Raw genomic sequence first — 21,774 nt, 5'->3', positions numbered from 1 at the left:
TTGCTGTAAAACTGTGGCTCACTAACACCCAACCATAAAAAGGAGTCTCCCAGCTCCACCTGGACCAGCTGACTTGCAAATCCAGTCCCACAAGGCTGGGCTGATCTCCAAATGGTTCCCACGTCACCCTCTACTTCTGCGATGAAATATGACCACTTCTACTTCAACCAAAGTCAAAGTCAAATTTATTGTCATATGCACAAATGCAATGAAAAACTTACTTGTGCCTGTGATTCTGCTGCAAGTAAGTTTTTCATTGCACCTCTGCATACATGTACTTGTGCATATGACAATAAACTCGACTTTACCACAGCAGGGGAGAGATAAATGAAAAATTACAGATTGGGAATCCTCCAAAGATCCCCTTGCTCTCGAGGTAGGCCCAGATTCTAAATCACTGCTTGGATAGACCCACACTTGGTGTAGCATTACAGCAGAAGGTAAGGACATTGGCACCAATCTCCAGGCCCCTCACACAGCCACATGTGTGGGCATGAAGGTCAGGAACTTGGTTTGCCAAGGGGCATTGCCATGAGGGGCTGCAGGAAGTGGGCTTTGGATACCGTTATGAAGAGGACCACTTTAATCAGTGAAACCATCATCCTCAGCATGAATATAACAATGCAGTGACCTCGGTGATACTCAACTGAATAGGCCCTTCTCCGATGGGGCCGATTATAACTTACAGTTTTCAGCATTAATTATCCCTTGGCTGGGAAGAGGAGTGCCTGTCAGTGATTCTCTTTTAATTCAGGCGCATTTAAAAATAAATGGAAATGCTCTGCTTCAGTTCTACACCAGATTCCCACAGAAAATAAAAAGAGTGTAAGTCTTTCATCGATCAGAGCTGATCCAGGCCTGGGAGCACTCAGTGATGACCAAATTGGAAAACATTCCACCACTAGTTCACCTAGATGAGGACAAAGCTCATGAATAAGAATCAAACCCTGCAGGCCTTGGCTGTAACCTACTTTTGACTGTCTCTCAGTTGCAGAAGTTATTTATCATTGGAGACAGTGACACATCCTGTCAATTAGAGGAAGGTACAGCACTTGTGTAATAGCAGGATATTCCCACTAAGTTGAGACTTTAGCAAGAACTTTTTGAGAGCGCAGCATCTTTTCTGGCTCAGTTACATAACCAGCCGGGCCGTCAAACAAATGCAATGTGAATAAAATTAAACTTAATTGGACCTCAAAAAAAGGCACAGAGAGGGGATTCACCATGTATCTTGGAACTAAGACACGGGGACCAGAGGGATTCTATCTCCCTTTGATGTTGCTTGTGGTTGAATTGAGCACCCAAACAATGCTACCAGTTGCTTCTCAAGACCCAAGGAAATTAGGTGAGGCAATGAATTGATTCTGGGTGTGATACCTCCCACTGGCTCATTGGAGCTTGGACAACACCTCAGCACTTCCAGGAGGTGGGTAGGTTAGAGGTGGGGGAGGAAGAATTAGAACATTATTTGCACGGAGCTTGCAAGGTTGAGCTTATTATGTGAGCTCCTGTGGCAGGATAGGAGACTGTAATGTAGTGGCTGTGTCACTGGACTAGCAGAGAGAGTCCTGGACCACTGATCAGAAACATGAGTTCAAGTCCCACCACGGCAGCTGAGGAATTTAAATTCCAGTAATGAAATATGTCAGGAATTAAAAATTAGTTTTAGTTGTGATAACCATGAAACAACCAGATCATTATAAAAACAATCAAATTGATAATGCCCCCAGGGAAATAACTCTTCCATCCTTATCCATTCTAGCCTATGTATGACTCCAGACCCACCTGATTTTAACTGCCTCCTCAGTTCTGGGGTAATTAGGGCTGAACAATAGATGCTGTCGATGTATAAGTAACTAAATAAAGCACCTACTGTTCTCTTGCCAACTACTCTCGACAGCCAGACAAGATGATGAAATGGCAGTGTGGGTAGACGGTGGGGAATGGGGCATGTGAAGCAGGGCACTGTATTGGGGAAGAGGACCGTGTCTGGTCAGCAGTGCAACAAGTCTTTGGTGATGGGATTGTCAACAGAAGCTTACACAATAAAAAACCTTCCACATGCAACAAAACAGCCTTGCAATTTGATTGAACAGTGGGTGTAAGAGAAAAGGCTCTCATTAGCAGTGGTGTGGGGTCCACCCACCCCAAGGTTCCTGCCTCCAATCAATACTCAACCCTCGAGGGAAGCCTTTCCAGTGCTAATGAATTCCACTGCAGAGGTCACCTGAGGAATCCCACTGACTACTGCAGTGAAGGCGTTGCAATGAATAAAGGATTTGGAATTCTCTATCTAGAGAACTGTGGTGGCTGAGTCAGAGTGAGTCAAGGTCAAGATGGACAGATGTTTGGACTACTGGGTATTGAAGATTGGCAAGGAATGGCATTGATCAGATCAGCCATGATCTTATTGAAGGGGAGGGCAGATTCCATAATCCTGCTCCTATTTCTGATGTCCATACCATGTACCCAACTTTACAAGGAAAGAGACACTTCATAAAGAAGGGATGATAAACAAATTCCAGTCATGAGCATATTCATAACGTAGCCCTGCAATAGATAACGTACCCAGCCTGTAGAGGCGAAGTGCATCCAATAGCTGTGACCCCTGGAGTTGAGTCCTTAGTGTGGGGATATCAAACGTGGCCAGTGATTGGCCTCTGGAGTCCTGTACTTCTGCTCCATCGGCAGCCCTTTGAGGAGGAAGGATTTTTCCTTCTGTATCGCTCCCCTCTGGTCTTGCTACAAAGCAGTGGACAAAGTGTACCTCAGAACGCTTGATAAGATTTATGAGAGCATCCTAGGATTTAATGAGAGAGAAATTGAGATTCATTTTATCATAACTGTGAAGAAAACATGGTTATCTCATTATCTGAATATTATAACACGAGGTACAACTTAAGGGGAAAAAACAGATCCAACATTTACATTAATAATAACCAAACATATCTTCAGTTCCTTGACATCCATTCTGGATTTGCCCAGATAGCTCCATCCAGAATCAACATCTGGTGATGCCCTTCAATAAGGTCCCACATTTCCAACAACGTGGTCCAACAAGGAATGAGATAAAAACACCAGAGCACCTTCCTGGGCTCTATGGTTAAGCAGGGATGCCATGCCACTGAAGACACGTTAGTGAAGGCACCTCACTAAGGGTCTTCGACCTGGAATTTTAACTCTGTTTCTCTTCCCATGGATTTGGTCTGATCTGCTGAGTTTAAGATAAGGTAAGATAAGTTAAGAGAAGATAAGGTAAGATATCTTTATTAGTCACATGTACATTGAAACACACAGTGAAATGCATCTTTTGTGTAGAGTGTTCTGGGGGCAGCCCACAAGTGTCGCCACACTTCCGGCGCCAACATAGCATGCCCACAACTTCCTAACCCGTATGCCTTTGGAATGCAGGAGGAAACCGGAGCACCCGGAGGTCAGCATTTTCTGCTTTTGCTCTCCATCTGCACAGTGAACCTGGTTTCACTCCATAAGTCACATTGGGCTTACAGACACACCAACTCCATGTGATGTTGCAGAGGGAAAAGGAACAGGCTTCCACTAACTCAAATTCCCACCTCCCGTCTCTCTTCCAATGGGATTCTATGTCTTTAAAGGAATGGGTCCTCAGAACAAGACCGGTATTCATAACTGAAAGAAGCAATTTACAGTTAAGGGTATCATCAAATGTTGCAACCCTACCTGAAATGGGATTGTACTGAGATATAAAGGACAGAATTTTAAAATTATCATCACTTTCTGGTTCAAAGGGCGTGGATGAAAGCTGAGTGACCAATCCACGACCAGGTGTCTGGCTGTCCAATTAAATCTTCCTGGGAGACTGCATGCTTCTATTTAAGAGCCATTTTCTGAAGGTCCCAGAAGTTTCAGCAGGTGTTGGGAGGGAGGAAGGGCCGGAATAATGTGATATATGTACTTACAGCAGCAGAGTGGGTCAGGGGACCGGCAGTGTTTCCCCAGCTCAGTAAGCTATCCCTCCAACTTCACGATCAGACCCCGCCATATCCCCTGCGATTCTAACCATCTGCTCCTCCCCTGACCCCAACACCCTCCCACATCTGTCTCCTCCCCAAACCCCAACACCCTCTCCCACCACATCTGTCTCCTCCCCCGACCCCAACACCCTCCCACGTCTCCTCCCCAAACCCCAACACCCTCTCCCACCACATCTGTCTCCTCCCCCGACCCCAACACCCTCCCACGTCTCCTCCCCAAACCCCAACACCCTCTCCCACCACATCTGTCTCTCCTTCCCTGACCCCAACACTCTCTCACCACATCTCTCTCCACTCCTCCCCCCAACACCCTCTCCCACCACATCTGTCCCTTCCCTCATCTCTCCCCAACCTCAACACCCCCTCCCACACTTTTGCCGCCCCATTCCTCTCCTCGTAACCCCTAACACCCTCTTCCATGACCGACTCCCCACTCCTGACCCCATGACTCCAACACCCCTTCCCATGATACCGGACTCCCCATTCTTCGCCCCGACCTCCAGTTCCCCCCGCATGTCCTCCCACTACCTCTGACTCCCCAGCTACTAAATCCTGCCCAATTCATCCTTCATCTGAGATCAGTTCAGTTAGCTAGCAGGTCACTCCATTACTTTCTTGAGGTCTGACAGCCTCCCATGCTCCAGTAATCAACTTCAATTCTTCCATACCCCCTCTGGGTTTTGTCACTTCAGGGAATTTCATCAGTTAAGACATAACTTTCCAGCTCATCTTCCTTAATTTCTCCGTCCGTCCTTTCCAACAACAACAACTTGCTGTATATTTATAGCATGCCGAGAAAGCAAATGGCATTGTGAGCTATCCACATCACTCCATCTGTTTTATTCTTCCACAAGGCCGAGCCAACAATATGAAATCCAGAAGTCTGCTTTTTTTCAAACTTTCGTTATCAAAGGAACTTTAAGAATCGATTTAAAACTTCCAAGAAAAAAAACTAAATATTTACAATGCACCTCTATTCATCAGGCCCTTGAACATCAATGTATATACAAAGCTACTATTCTGTACCCAACCTTAGGTGTATAGTGAGGTGGTTTATTTGTAGCTTTTCCAATTGCAGGAACTATCTGGTCTAGAAGGTTCTGACTGGCTCAGCTAACATTAGATTATTAAACCGTGTATTGAATAACTTCAAAAATGGTCAGCTGGGATTTGCAGCTGGGAATAATCCATTGTATTTAATTCTGATTTATACCCAATAGTGGCTGCAGTCAGAAGTAGAACTGAGAAAACCATGCTCAGTCTCGGCTTGACTCCTCTACGAGCCTAGCCTGTCACTGCAACCGATACACTGTGTTAACCCTTATTAGGGAATCTTCTGTACATAATGGCCTGGGATCTTCTCCTGCTGTTGCCCTTGGCTTTGAACCATTCACCTTGGAATACTTGTAGAAAATCAGCTCCTGGCACACTGTTCTCCAGCAAGGGGCCATTGCTGCTGGATAACTAATGGGCTAAACAACAAGGATGAAGGAAACAAGGGGTGAGAGGAACACAGAACACTACAGCACAGTACAGTTCCTTCGGCCCACAACGTTGTGCCGACATTTTATTCTGCTCTAAGATCTATCTAACCCTTCCCTCCCACATAACCCTCCATCTCTCTGTCATTCATGTGTCTATCTAAGAGTCTCTTAAATGTCCCTAATATATCTGCTCCCACAATCCCTGCCGGCAGTGCGTTCCACGCACCCACCACTCTCTGTGTAAAAAACGTACCCCTGACATCCCCCTTATACCTTCCTCCAATCACCTGAAAATTATGTCCCCTCCTGTTAGCCATTGTCGCCCTGGAAAAAAGTCTCTGACTGTCCACTCGATCTATGCCTCTTATCACCTTGTACACCTCTATCAAGTCACCTCTCATCCTCCTTCTCTCCAAAGAAAAAAAGCCCTAGCTCGCTCAACCTATCCTCATAAGACATGCTCCCCAATCCAGGCAGCATCCTGGTAAATCTCCTCTGCACCCTCTCTAAAGCTTCCACATCCTTCCTGTAATGAGGTGACCAGAACTGAACACAATACTCCATAGGAAGTCTTAAATGGGGCAGGAGAGAGCCAAAGATTTTCAAGTGCTGGAAGGTACTTCAACAATGACACACATTCTACCAGGTGCAGACCACTGAGACTTGGCAAAGGACTCTGCTTAAGATTTTAAATGGGGCTGTATGAAACCTGACCTAGGAGCCTGAACTAAGCCCAGGGAAGCCTTATCACAGCAGCATTACAGTAAGTCTTTGCCTTTCTTTTTTTGGGAATGCTATCAACCCATTATCAATGCCAAGGAAGGCTCAAAAATTCAACCCAATGCTTCTAATTACGATATCTTCAGCAAAGTCATTAGGGAGCAAGTGTCATAAATGACCAGTCGTTCATTGTTTCTGACCAACATCCATCATCAAAGACCCCCACCATCCAGGCCATGCTATCTTCTCGCAGCTACCATTGGACAGGAGGTACAGAAGCCTGGTCCCGCACCACCAGGTTCAAGAACAGCTACTCCCCTTCAACCATTCGGTTCTTGAACCAACCTGCACAACCCTAATCACTACAGTTTAACAACACAATGACCACTTTGAACTCTTTGCACTAAAATGGACTTTGTTCTTTTTTGCTGTAATTGTCTTTCTTGTAAAAATTGTGTATAAATTATGAATAATTTATGTTTTTCTTGTGAATGCTGCTTATCTGATGCCATGTGCCTGTGATGCTGCTGCAAGTAAGTTTTTCATTGCACCCATGCATACATGGACTTGTGCAGATGACGATAAACTTGACTTTGAAACTTGAAAGAAAAGAAAAAGACTGCATCTAAACATACTACGACCACGAGGTGGGGATCATTATCAATTGAAAGGATGATCAACATATAAGGTCGCCTGTTTTATGTCACACACTTATAGTTCCATTGAGGTCACAGACTTAAAATCACAATCTTCCCCCTTGCCTTCACTGCCCCTCCCACCAAACCCCAAAGGTGGATCAGTGCCCAGCTCTAGGAATGAACTTGACAGTCCTCCAACAGAACTGTGCCAAAGCGACCTCAGATAAAAGCCAGTACCCCCACCCTTATTGCAAATGCAGTGTCTAGACCACAGTCCGGCCTGCTCACACTCACCATCTGCAGTTTGATGAGCGCACACTTGGATTTTCTCTTCACCGCTGCGAAGCTGGTGCTGAATGTCTTCCGCACACAGCTGATCCTGTGTAAAGACTGCTGGGAAGTGCCTTCCAGCCCAGACACTGACCGACATATTGCAGGGATTTTTGACCGTGAAGAGAAGAGCTTCTTGAGGAACTCACTAGTGGGAGGAAGTGATCAAAAGTTAGCTTCTTTTTGTTCTTACCAGGATGCTGCCTGGTTTAGAGAGTATGCATTATGAGGAGAGACTAAGGGAACTGGGGCTTTACTCTTTGGAGAGAAGGAGAATGAGAGGAGACATGATAGAGGTGTACAAGATATTGAGAGGAATAGAGTGGACAGCCAGCACCTCTTTCCCAGGGCACCAATGCTCAATACAAGAGGGCATGTCTTTAAAGTAATGGGTGGAAAGTTCAAGGGAGATATCAGAGGAAGGTTTTTTACCCAGAGAGTGGTTGGGGCATGGAATGCACTGCCTGGGGTGGTGATGGAGGCAGGTACATTGGTCAACTTCAAAAGATTACTAGATAAGCATATGGAGGAATTTAAAATAGAGGGATATGTGGGAGGATGGGGTTAGATAGTCTTAGGCAAGGCTTAAAGGTCGGCACAACATTATGGGCCGAAGGGCCTGTATTGTGCTGTACTGTTCTATGATTCTATGTTAGTGCTGTGTTCACAAGTTCAGCGATTGTGACACATGACACACAGAATTCGTGGTTTGAATCCCAGCTGTTTGATAGTTGCATATGCTGTGCCCACAAGTTGTCACTTACCAGTCTCAGTGAGCTATCCGAGTAGAACATAAACCAGAGGACGCCAAGCCAGCTCAGCTCAAACTGGCCCAGCTCAAACCGGCCCAGCTCAAACCAGCTCAGATCAGCTTAAACAGCACAGTCCAGCTGAGTGCAGAACATCTCAGCTCAAATGAGCTCAAACCAGATGAACTCAAATTAGCTCAGATCAGCTCTGTTTATCTCAAACCAGCTCAGTTCAGCTCAGCCCAAGCCAGATGAAGATATTCAGCTGTAAGGAGAATAAGTTACCCCTAAGATTACATTTTAACAATCTTAAAGTTAAGTCGCATTCATGAAATCCAGGAATATATAATATATGAATTCTGTGTCATCTCTTTCAACTGAACTCTACTGAATCAATCCTCAAAAGATTTGAAAGGTTGAAAGTGCATTTTTATTATAATGTAAGATTACATTTAGGTACCAAATATACTATGTGGGATGACTTCTGATGCAATGCTGTACCAGAATTGCTGTTAGTTGAGAGTTACTGCTTTTAGTAAAGGATACTCTGTCAATAGCTTTAGGTATTATTTACTTATGCAAACAGCAACACAAAAGATTCTACATGAACTGTACATTTCCAAAATAATCTTATTTGAATCAGCCTTTAAAATGCCGGAAGTGGCGATCTATCTACCACGGTTGGAATTTGAATCCCCAAGGCCAGATGCATCAGATGAAGGGGATTGCTCAGATATGATTGGCAGGTGAAGAAGAGCACACCGTTCTCAGGCTTAAATCCCACTTACACAATGTGAGGTGATCCTGACAACCTCCCCACTGAGGCTGCTCTAACCCCTATGAAAGGAATAACATGCATCCAACCAGATTCTTCCCCGAGTGCAAAGAAAGATTTAGAGGGGACCGGAGCAGCAACTTTTTCCACACAGAGGGTGGTGGGTTTGTGGAACGAGCTGCCAGAGAAACAACCTGGTGGAGGCAGGTACAATTACAACACTTAAAAGACATTTAGACAGGTACATGGATAGGAAAGGTTTCGAAGGATGTGGGCCAAATGTAAGCAAATGGACTAGCTCAGGTAGGCTCTTTGGTCAGCATTGATACGTCAGGCTAAAGGACACTTTCCGTGCTATATTACTTATGACTCTGTAGTTCTAAGATTGTGTAGAATTAAAGAAGAAAACCAACAAAAAAGAAGACAGATTGTAGACTGCAGACCAAGGCTGACCACATCATGGACAGAGAGATGGTAAGTGCTTTTATGCCTCTTTCATTCTGGAAGTGTGTCAAATTTCTTTCTCGTTGTTGGATTTTCACTGTGTTGACTTGGAGTGATGACCCCACCTCATCCCCCAGTTCACCAGCTCTTTCGGAGTTACCATCTCCCATCCAGTAGGGGTGGATTATGTGGTTGTTGCGTATTGGCCAACATCCGATATCCCCCACGGGTTCACTTGTGCAGTGCTCCAGGCCTGGGGTTGGGTCTGGGACAGAAGAGCAGCAGTTGGGGCCTTGGGTTGGGGTAGCTTGGTGGTCAGCCAGATGACTCGGTCAGCTTGATGTTTAGGATCGGGGTGGATTGAACATAGAACATAACGGCACAGCACAGGCCCTTCAGCCCACAATGTTGTGCCGACATTTTATCCTGCTCTAATATCTATCTAACCCTTCCCTCCCACATAGCCCTCCATTTCTCTATCATTCACGTGTCTATCTAAGAGCCCCTTAAGTGCCCCTAATGTATCTGCCCCCACAACGTCTGCCAGCAGTGCGTTCCATGCACCCACCACTCTCTGTGTAAAATACTTAGCTCTGACATTCCCCTTAAACCTTCCTCCAATCACCTGAAAATTATGTCCCCTTGTGTTAGCTATTTTCTCCCTGGGAAAAAGTCTCTGACTGTCCACTCGATCTATGCCTCTTATCATCTTGTACACCTCTATCCAGTCACCTCTCATCCTCCTTCTCACCAAAGAGAAAAGCCCCAGCTCACTCAACCTATCCTCATAAGACATGCTCTCCAATCCAGGCAATATCCTGGTAAATCTCCTCTGCATCCCCTCTAAACCTTCAACATCCTTTCTATAATGAGGCGACCAGAACTGAACACAACACTCCAAGTGTGGTCTAACCAGAGTTCTATAGAGCTGCAACATTACCTTGCGGCTCTTGAACTCAATACCCTGACTAATGAAGACCAACACACCATATGCCTTCTCAACAACCCTACCAACCTGCATGGCAGCCGTGAGGAATCTTGAGGGATCTATGGACATGGATTGAGTAATCCAATAAGCAGCTGGCTGGGTCGGGTGGAGGTTGAGGTTGTATGGAGTTTGCCTCAAGGTTTAGGGGCCTGGGCCAATCGAGGTGTCAGGGCATTGGATCTTGGGCAGCAGAGGGTGGGGGCGTGAAGGATAAAAGGTAAATACATGAGTTTAGTGCAGCGTTGTGCAAATAATGACCTCGTTACCCTGGGAGTACCTAATGACAGCTGCAGAAACAGCAATAAAAGATACTGTGCAGGGAATGCCATCACTTGATATGCACCTGACACTGCACTGGATTTCCAGAGAGACGAGGAGTGACTCAGAAATGGGCATCGTCAGGTGTCAAGCATACTTTCCATTGCATTGCACCAAAATATATAGCATTGGCAATCAAGAGAAACATTGCCTGCCTTCCCTCAGTCTTTCCTCCTGCCTGCGTCATTTGGAGAACCAAGATCCTAGCCTGACATCATTTCATGACCTCTCTTTGCCTGCTCTTTTTGACTGCTGAGGATTCCTCCGCTACGCACCTTCACCAAATCCTTCTGGATTTCAGAGCCCCAGTCCGCTGCACACATAGGAGCATTGTTTGGACTAGCTGAAAACCTGACTGAGTCTCTCCTCTGAATTCTGCACAAAGATTAATAAAAACAAACTTGCCCTGATCTTTGCAAATTTCTTCAGGTTGATTCGAGTGATTCAAGTGTGGCTTTTAAAGCTGAAGAGAACCTCAGATTAATCCTAAGAACAGTTTGATGCAAAGACCCACAAGGGAGCTCGCCATTAATAAAATGTTATATGTCGATTAACCTCTTAATGGGTGTTATAATTACTAATAATGCATATAGCTTAAAGGCAGAGTCATTCCGCAAAAATAAGTGGAACATTCCTCAACACAGTAGGCCAGAGAGGAAATGGCATTTATGACCTTAATGAGAAAACTGGTTACTGTTAACGTCAAATTTATCCTCTTTGTACAAAAACCTAATAGAACAATAAAAATTAAAATCTCAATTGCTTTCCTTGCAGTTATGACTTATTTATTACCCCTTCCAGATGGAAAGGTCACAAGAATGGCTGAAACACAATGGATTTTGTATCAGTATTTCTCTTGGTGTTGGGTCAGGTTACAGAGGCCTATAACTAGCCTGAAACTCTCATACGCTAAAAGATGAACTCTTGGTCTCCCAATCTACCTCGTCATGGGCATTGCACTTTATTTGTTTACCTGCACTTTCTCTAACTGTAACACAATATTCTGCATTCTGGCTTCCTTTTTACTACCTCAGTGTACTTACGTGTGGAATGATCTGTCCAGATGGCCCACAAACAAAAGCTTTTCACCGTACCTTGGTACATGTGACAATAATAAACCAATGTCAATACCAATACATATCCAAAGATTGAGACTATAGCAAAGTTCACTTTCAGGTGTGCAAGAATTGCTGGCACAGTTTCACCCCATTCCTGAACCACCTCCGATCAGGAATATTCCATATGGAGCAAGCACCAAATGGAATCTCGCTCGATTGGCTATTATTCTAACGTGAACCTCGTGTGTTCAGAAGATGCTCAACAACAGGTAAGGGAAGCTGATCCCATTACCTTACAGCTAGGGTCAGCTGTGGAATCGGCTTTGAAAAACCTGGCCAAGTTTTACCGCACTTCACCGAGTGGTACTGAGCCAAGTTGCAACCGCCATTCAAGCTAAGGTCTGCCTGCTCAACTCACACCAGGAGCCTGGTCAGCCTCACGTCTGTGCAACTTGCTGAGGCAACAGGCGACATCACTTACTTTCTGGATTCCTGCAGCAACTGGCTGGCGTTCTCCAGCGACTGGTTGGGTTTGGCCTTGTTGATCCACCCCGTCAGGTCGTACCTCACAGGGCACGTGCCAAGTTGGTGGGAGATCACAAACTGCTGCTCCTGCTCACACCTCCGCAGTGGCTGTTTCTCTGTGAACACAAAATCACCCAGCAGTCTCAGACAAGGGCTCTAATCTGTCAAGTCTTGAGAACTAAAGAGGATCTGAAGATTTGCTTGTGTAGTTGATGGAAATAACCAATTATTACTGACCAGGGCAAAAAGGGGAGGAGAGTTACAGAGTTAGTTATTTATGTTCTAGATGTTCTCCTAATCATTCCCTTCAGAAATTACAGCACGATAAATATCCAAGAGTCAGAAAATATGGCTCTGATTATAGAAAGAATTGTACTTTCATAGGGACATTGACGTCTCTTTCAGAATATCCCAAGCACTGAACAGCCACTGAAGTACTTTTGACGTCCAGTTGCTTTTATAGTCACAAGATCACAAGACAAGGGAGCAGAAGCAGGCCATTCTGGGAAACGTGACAACAAAGTTCTGCACAGCAAGATCCCACAAACAGCAAGGTAACACCAATCAGATAATCTGATTTAGAGATATTGATCAAGGGATGAATGTTGGCCAGGACACTAAAGTCCACCTGAAAGAGCAGATGGGCTCACAGTTTGACTTCTCTGACGCACTGTGGAATATTCCCTCAGAACCAGACCACACTGTCAGCCTAGGTTTTCATGCTCAAGTCCCTGGGTTGGGACTGGACCCCATAAGCTTCTAGCTCAGACACAAGAGTGCAGCCCGTGGCTGACACCCTGGCCTTGCAAACCCCCCCCTGCCAATGTGAACAGACGACTCAAAAGCGGAATGTCGTTAGTGAGAGATCATCCCCCCATATCGGCCAATGCTTTCCCTTAAGGCGAAGGGCACGGCTACCACCTCCCCCATAACTCATGTCACCAGATTAGCTCAAAACAGATGGAGAATTCACACTGTTTGACAGATCCTCCCCAGGAGTGGTGGTAGGCAGAAACTTGCCATTCTGTCACTTAGACAGATGGGGTGGGAGCAGTTTTATCAATGGGGCCCCCTTTAGATAAACTGACTTCTCAACCAGCATAAAAGATCATGAAAACTCACACATGAATACCTATGAATGTTAAGCACCTATTCTGCAATCCTAACAGACTTCAGTCAATTCAACCCAGTTTATGTTCATATCCAGGCAGGAACCACATAGAAACCTGTTTTTTTTTCCCCCAGAGAGACATTGTTAAAGTAATATAAATCCAAAGGACAATAGGACATGAGAATGGAAGAAACGGGAGCATGTTTGGGTTGTTCATTTCCTAGAACATGTTCCGCCATTCAACAAGATCATAGTTAGTCTAACCTGAGACTCAACTTCACCTTCCTGCCCATCTCCCCTTAAGCCTGGTCATAATCCTGGAATTCCCCAATCTTATAGAGTCTTACAGCATGGAAACAGGTCCTTCAGCCCAACTCATCCATGCCGACTGTGTTGCCCAGCAAGCTGGTGCGATCTGCCCACGTTTAAAAGCCATCTAGGTAAGTACATGTTGCTAATGTGCCCGCCTCAACCACTATTTCTGGCAGCTTATTCCAAATACGCACCATCCTTCGCATGGAGAAGCTGTCCCTAATGTCCCTTTTAAATCTCTTGCCTCTGATCTAAAGTTTTTGCCCTCTTGTTTTTAGCACTCCCTCCCTGGGAAAAAGATGATCTGCCTTCACCTTATCTATGGCCCTCATGATCTTATACATCTCTATCAGGTCATCCCTCAATCTCCTACATTGTAGGAAATAGAGTCCTAGTCTACAGAACCTCTCCTATAACTCAGGCCCCCAAGTCTAGGCAACATCCTGGTAAATCTATTCTGCAGTCCTTCTAGTTTAATAACATCTTTCCTGTAACAGTGTGACCAACAACGTACATAATACTCCAAGTGTGGCCTCACCAACATCTTACCTAACTGCAACAAATCTTCCCAATTCCCATTCCCAATGCCCCGACCAACGAAGGCCAGCGTGCCAAACGCCTTCTTCACCACACTATCTACCTTAGACACCACCCGCAAGTTTGTTCTTGAGCTACATAATAACAGTGACCATGTTTTAAAAGTTGCACAATCCGCTTTGGTACTTCCTGAGGAAATGAGAGGTGCTATATAAATGCAAGTCCTCTCTTTCTATTGGAAAGAGGAAACAACGAGGAGAATGATTCAAGTTTTTTGCTCCCCCCATCACCCAATCCCAGAGGAGCATCAGTATAGACATCTGACCTCTGACTTTCGCTCTTTCACTGCCCATTGTAGCTCTGTGATTGGGGGAATCCCCCTGATACATAATTTCCACTGACACATAAACTTCACTGCTGAAACACAAAAGACTGGGAAAAGAATCTTAACAGGACAGTTTATTCAAAAAATTGCATCTTTGGATTATTGTAGAAATCTACATGTTGAATTCCCCGCTGGAAAAGCTGGTGTTCAAAAGATCTAATGGCTACTTTGCTGAACCAAGGTAATCCAAGTAACTATCAGTACTCTTCATCATCAGCCACAAGCAATGATATTAACATTGCCCTATCAATGAGCTAGCGGCTATCATCTACAAACAGCACATTGAAGACAAGCAATATTCCTTTTATGGAGTCTGTACTCTATAAGCCATCTCGAACTGCAGCTGAGTTTTTTGAATGTGTAAATTAAAGGAACTAATTAAAGCTGCAGTCCCTGATACTTATCACATTTCCTAGGGTATGCATTAACAACCAAACCGGTTGTTATTTTTGTTGCTGTTATTACCTTCTATTTCCAGTCCTTTCCTCTCAAAATAGGAACAGAGGCGATCAAGGACGTTGGCGTCTTTGGAGCCTTGAACCAAGACCTCTTCATCAAGGATCCACAGCAGACCCTTGCACTCCTCCTCCTGTGCAGGTGGCTGAACCTTGAACTGACAGATTAAAAGACTAAGATTCTGGGTCAGGTACAAACTAACTGCAAACAAATTAGTCTGTTCTATCATAACATCAGAGTCAGCAAAGTACTAAAAAGCAAATAGAGTTAAAAAAATGCAGATGCTGGAAATGTGAAGCAAAACCAGAAATTGCCAGGAACACACAGCAGGTCAGGCAGCATCTATGGAGAGAGAAGGAGACAGGTAATGAAAGTCAGAAAACCGCAAATGCTGGAAATCTGAAGCAAAAGCAGAAAAATCTGGAAACATTTGGCAGGTCAGGCAGCATCTATGGAGAGAAAAATAGGGTCAATGTTTGTTGCTTGTTTTCTGTCTCACTGCCCTCTTTATTCCTTAAATTAAGCAACCCTGTAAAATCCAGGTAATCCTGGCTTCATCCTATCAACACCACCTTCCTCCAACCCCCACCTCCACCCCAAATCTCTCTGCAGCTTAAAACTAACTTGTATCCTCACTTACTCAGTTCTGATTAAAGTTCTTCAATCTGAAATCAATGCTGCCAAAATGTAAAAGGGTGGATTTAAACACAAACTTTGCCATCTCAGCTAGATACTCAGGGTAAAGTGGTGTCCTTTGACATTCCATGAATTATAATGTTAAAGCTGATTGAAATAACAATAATCTTCAGGATCTGGGTCCAAACTCAACCCACAATGAAGTCCTCTCTTTTATGAGGAAGTGGGGAGATCATCCATCCCTGTTTGTAATGGACGGGAATCCCCACTGGCAAAACTCCCAATGGAAAGTACTGGGGAAAAGCAGTGACGTGTAACTGGTCTTACATGCACTTCTGTTGGGAAGGTAAAGTTAAAGGACAGTGGCAGGACAACACAGAGGGAATTTTGCTCTGGGACCATCAGGTATTTTACCCAACATGAATACTAAAAAATATCAGAATTCCATTCCTACATAGAGCCTTGCCACGCCATAATGGTCGAAAGTGTCCTCCCTCCTGTATACTTGTTCAAGATGCCAACAGCAAGTGTGGAGTGAGAATCTGCACACATCACATTGCTACCCAATCCATTCATATCTATCAGAATCCAGTTTGAATCCTGAAAGTCCATTGGTTGGAAGTTAACCCCAAGAGTCAGCACATAACTTTAATAATTCATGTGCATTTTGCTTTGGGCTGAAGCATGGATATTACGGCTCTTCTTCTCCTTAAAATTAGTGGGTTCAGCCTGGTTAGTTCACCACGGAAGGAATACATTTCACACCTTCAAGATGTATTCTCACCATCCATCAATGCCCTATTCCTTACAGTGCAGGACTCTGCAAGAGGCAGCCTCCTAACGTGAAGTGGACTTAACGCTGGAAGTTGCCAGGAAGCTGTCAGTCAGGGCAAGAGTGGCCTGTGTGAATATCTGCAATTTTGAGAGCTCTGCACTGCAGACAAATGCCCCACCAAGCATAAATTCAGAAGCTGCACTAATCAAATGTGGAAGCTTCTCCCTGTTGAGCTTTTCTGGATTCCTGCAAATACAACGGCAAGGAATGAAGTGCCGTAACCCAGCAAGGTTTCTCACTCATGCCGAGAGAGCAGGCACTTTGTGTCTGTTTGCTATTTCAGGTCTGTCTTGCAAACAAAGGAGCCTGCACTGCTTCCAAAGTCAAGTCCAGGTCACCCTCACCTTGACTCAGACCCCTCGTCTCAACAGACTGCTGAGATACATCACAAATGACTTTCTGCTGCATGGCAGAACTTAGCCAAAACTCCGCTGGCAAAGTAGGGAACTCTCTGTATTTGATAATGTGACTTCTGCATTTAAACCTGGAAGGGACATTTGACTGCATTTCGAGGCTCCCAAAACACAGACATCCACAGAGGGCACTCGAGCCACCTCCTCTGGTAACTGCCTGCCATGAGTGCCACCTCTTTTGTCAGATGTTTCCTTCTAACTGGCAAATATCAAATCACTTCTCACATTTTCTACTGACATTTCTGGCCCCAGTTTTGAGGGGAACCTGCTGAGGGGTGTGACGATGGGGACACACTTTGGGCCAGTCTACATTATTTATTTATTGATGGTAGATTTGGAAAATCGGGAAATTCTGCTAAACTGTTGTCAAAACTTAGCTGGACCACACTTGGGTCTTGTGTGCTATCCAGGTGGCCGTAATATAAGGAAATACAAGCACTGGGGAAAATTAACAAGGATGATACCGGAGATACAAAGCTGTACACATCAGGAAAGGATGACTAGACTAGGTTTCCTTTCCTTTAAGAAAGGAAGGCTGAGGAGTAACCAAATGGAGACACAAGAGATTCTGCAGATGCTGGAATCTGGAGCAATACACAAAAAGTGCTGGAGGAACTCAGCAGGTCAGGCAGCATCTATGGAGGGAAATAAACAGTCGACATTTCTGGCCAAGACCCTTCATCAGGACTGGAAAGGAAGAGAGCAGAAGCCAGAATAAGAAGGTGGGCATAGGGGGAGAGGAAGGAGCACACACAGGCAGGTGATAGGTGAGTTCAGGTGATAGGTGAGAGTCCAGGTGAGAGGGGGAAGGTAAGTGGGTGGGGGAGGGGGGAGGGAAGATGTAAGAAGCTGAGAGGTGATAGGTAGAAGAGGCAAAGGGCTGAAGAAGGAGGAATCCCGTAGGAGAGGGCAGTGGACCAGGGAATAAAGGATGGGGGAGGGGAGGAGATGGGCAGGTCATCAAGGTGGGGGAAGGGAGCCACAGGAATAAGGGAAGACAAAGGACTTGGGTGGGAGAGGAGGGGAAGAAAAAGAAGGGGAGGGGTTACCAGAAGTTAGAGAAATCACTGTCGAGGCCATCAGGTTGGAGACTCCCAAGGCGGAATATGAGGTGTTGTTCCTACAACCTGCATCGAAGGAACAACCTGAGTAACCAAATGGAGTCTTCAAAATTGTGAAGAGTATGAATGTAGTGAGAACGTTTTCACTGTTCATATGAATATGCAGGGAATGGAGGGATATGGATCGGATACAAGCAAAAGAGATTTGGTTTAGTTCAGCATCATGTTCGGGGCAGACACTGTGGTCTGAAGGGCCTGTTCCTGGGCTGTGCTGGTCTACGTTCTATGGTGTGGAAAGACGTAATCAGAAGTCACCAAGGAATCTGATGAGGAATTCAGAAGAAACTTCTTTATCCAAAGAGTGATGTGAATGTGGAACTCGTTACCACAGGGAGTGATTGAGGCAAATAGTATGGGTGCCTTTAAGGAGAGGCTGGACAAGTAAATGAGGGAGAAAGAAACAGAAGGTTACACTGATGAGGGAAGATGGGAGAAAGCAAAAGTGGAGCATAAACACCAGCATAAGCTGGTTGGGATGATTGGCCTTTCTGTGATATTCGTTCTGTGTAAAATCTAAAATAACATCTGCTACAAAAGTGGGTGACTGGAGCTATAACCAGTTATCTTAATTGGTTTGCTCAAACGACCTGCTACGAAGATACAGTCAGCAGATCGGTATGTTTGGTGCAGCATCAGCAAAGCAACAACAGCCTGTGATAATGCACCCTTTGTAGACGCAAACCTTTGAAGACAACAATAGTTAAGTGTTTAGATATCAGTGCCTGTAGCTAATGAAGAAATCAACAGTAATCACTTCTTCAGGTACAAAACCCCTTTAGATCCTTTGAACGTCTGCTTTTCATAGTGTTGTGTTACTCAGGAAATGCCACTGACAATTAGTACAGCAGGGAGCACAATCTAATCTGGTGACATCGCATTTTTCACAAGCGTAATATAAATTGCTCTAATAATCCAGCAATGCAGAGGGAATTATTCAGACCTGTGGTGATGGAGGCTATTAATAACACTGCTTGATCAGGCTTGGGACTATAGAGCGGAGAAAACTGCTCATTTTTCACGCTGTTTCTGACGGGTGGTATATTTCTTCTCCACTCTGCTGCTTTGTAGAAACCAAGAGTTAGAAACCGATGTTATTTTTTGAAATTTTGAAATGCATACATCTTTTCTGAATTGATTAAAGGCATTGGGGTGAAATTCCTCTCTGCACGTTTTAGCAGCCTTATCCTCCTGGTAACTGTTCAATTGTCCACCACCATTCATGACCAGATGTAGTCAGACTGTAGAGTTTTAATCTGATCTGTTGGTTGTGAGATCTCTTTAGCTTCACAAGGATTACACCTCATTCATCTTTAGATACTCTAGTTTGCCCATCTCCACTCCCCATTAATCCCCTGGCTTGGTAGCAATGGGCACGTGAGCCCTTTAAAGTGGAGGGCCCTCTGACAACAGTCGATACAGATTAATCTTGCACTATTTTTTTCCCTAAACCATCAGTGATCCCCTCTACCACCAACCTCTCGAAACTATCAGTGATCCCCTCTGGCATTGATCAGTGATTCACTTGAGCACTGGCATCTCTAAAGCATCAGTGGTTTCCTTTTGCACTGTCCTCGCTAAAGTATCAATGATTCATTCTGGCACCGACCTCAACTTCCACCGATGCATTTGTACCATACAGTATACAACATTGTTATTAAAGGAATCTGGAGACACAAGAGACTGCAGATGCTGGAATCTGAAGCAACAAGCGATCTGCTGGAGGAACTCAGTGGGCCGAGCAGCATCTGTGGGAGGGGAAGGAGCTGTTGGTGTTTCGGGTCAAAACCCTGCATCGAAACCCTGTGGAGATGGGAGATGGCGGGTATGGTCGGGGGGGGGGGGGGGTGGTGTGGTGTGACAGGAGTGTGAGGTAATTGGTGGACAGAGGAGGGGCGAGTGATGGCAGGTCGAGCTGGGCAGGGGAGGGAAGGGGTAGAGTTAGGAGACAGAGGCAGGTGGATGATGGATGGAGGCAGAGAGAAGGAGAGGCAGATGGAGTGAGGTGTGGGGAGGGGAAGGTGAAGACGGAGACAGCTACTGGAGGGTGATAAGCAAGACTACAAAGGCTACCAGTAATTAAAAGAATCTGGATTAGTCTTGTCCATAAATAAATTGCCATAATCTGGCATCCATGGGTGCACAGCAGGATGTCAGTAACGGCACCATGATAATGACCAGATAGGGACATGTTCGGCACGGCTTTGTGGGCCGAAGGGCCTGAATTGTGCTGTAATTGTTCCATGTTCTATGTTCTATAATTTCTATTTCATTTTTATGTGACGTTAGTTAAGGATTAAGTTCTGCCCAGGGCACTGGGAAGATTTCCCGTGCTTTTCTTTGAACCTTTAGGAGGCAGAAGAGACTTCGGTTTCACCTCCAGTTGCACAGTATGCCCTTGGTACCGCACTGATTTAAATTCACCATCTCAGAGGCAAGCGAATAGGGGTCTGCATATGGAGTGACTGTTAACCCCACTTCAATATCAACAGAGGCATTCAGGGTGCACATAATATGCGGGTACAATAAACCAGTCCCAAAGATGTTAATTTAAATTGCTGTGCATGCCATGACCAAGGTGCATTGCTAACAGCAACATAATAACTGCTTTTATTGGAAATGAGATGACATTGGGAGACTGGCTTTAGCCAACACCAACAAGCTGAAGAGTTCCAATTATCTTTCAAGTTAGAAATTAAGGGGAAGGGGAAGAAAAAGTGATATGTCACAGAGCAGACTTCCTGAGCTGGGATGATATCAGGAACTGATTGAATGGATCGAGGAGACAGGCGGAAAGGTCAGAAACCAGGATTTTATTTCCATTAGTTAACCTTTGGGGTTGCACTCAGAGTAATTCAGAGTGGTACAGTGCTGTTGCAGTTAGTACAGCTGTCTCATAGCTCCAGTAGACTCTGATGCTGTCTGTGTGGAGTTTGCATGTTCTCCCAGTAACCACATGGGTTTCCCTGGGGCTTCGCTTTCCAACCAAAATATGCAGGTCGGTAGGTCAATGGGCCACTGTAAATGAACCCTGGTGTAAGTGGCTGGTGGGATAGTCAGGAAGGAGTAAATAGGCATGCAAGAGGGAACAGGTTACAGTGAAATGTGGGAGAATGGGATCGATGGGATTACTCAGATCCAGCAATGACTCAACGAGCCAAATTGTCAACTTCCATGTCATAAGGAAATAATGAAGAACCAAAAATTACACAGACTCAGATATAGGGGAACTTATCCTTTATGAGGTAAACATTTGATAAATTATGTCCAACAGCCATGCAATGGGACAGACTAACCAGACACCATGTGACTGGGTGTGTCCAGAAGTCACATGATCAAACCTCTGAGAAGACAACCAATGAGATGCAGCTGCTCCAACATGGCGTGCTCAGTGCTGATACTGGAGCTAGATGTGAATACTGTCCCTCACCTGTGGAACAGTAAAGCACAGATTTGTTCCAGAGATTTTAATCTATCCAGCCAACTTCAACGTCAAAAAGCACAGTGAAGTACAGATTTTCCATGGATGAATACCCACTTGTTCAAAGAAAATGCAAAGCCTCCTGAATGATAGGTGAACCAAGCACCAAGATAGAACTGTGCATCAAGTAAGAAAGAGTTAAACCATGCTTGTAAAATGCCATACTCTGTTCACATCAGGTGAGGAAAAGTAAGAGCATGTTGGTCCAGTCTGAAGCCACAACTCAGCATTGTATAAGCAGAGAAGAGATTATAGAAGCTCAGAATCTCTCAAGTGTGCTCAAATAGTTCCTACAGAGATCAATTTCCAGCTAGTTTATTGCACACAGTTATTCAGGAAGGTAAACACACACAGGTGGTGATCCATATTCATTGTATTATCCCACATGTATCAGCACCTTGCGCTAAATTATACAACTAAATCTGCATCTCCATAAAATAAAACTTCT

The 21,774-nt window shown here is 44.9% G+C and overlaps 1 protein-coding gene across 1 annotated transcript in view; it reads right to left on the bottom strand.

Annotated features, from left to right (window-relative positions):
• The window catches only part of LOC127579203 (unconventional myosin-XVIIIb-like), a 211,480-nt gene that overhangs the window by 127,105 nt on the left and 62,601 nt on the right, over positions 1 to 21,774 (bottom strand). The window contains exons 14-17 of the mRNA XM_052031811.1: positions 14,853 to 15,000; positions 11,999 to 12,158; positions 7,150 to 7,333; positions 2,569 to 2,800 (exon numbers count right to left, since the gene is read on the bottom strand). Of these exons, the coding sequence (XP_051887771.1) occupies positions 2,569 to 2,800; positions 7,150 to 7,333; positions 11,999 to 12,158; positions 14,853 to 15,000 (724 nt within the window). The remainder of the gene's footprint in view (positions 1 to 2,568; positions 2,801 to 7,149; positions 7,334 to 11,998; positions 12,159 to 14,852; positions 15,001 to 21,774) is intronic.

Source organism: Pristis pectinata, chromosome 17 (assembly GCF_009764475.1).
Source record: "Pristis pectinata isolate sPriPec2 chromosome 17, sPriPec2.1.pri, whole genome shotgun sequence".
NCBI classification, from domain to species: domain Eukaryota; kingdom Metazoa; phylum Chordata; class Chondrichthyes; order Rhinopristiformes; family Pristidae; genus Pristis; species Pristis pectinata.
The sequence above is the reverse complement of the archived record's forward strand: the minus strand, read 5'-3'. Positions and strand labels throughout refer to the sequence as shown.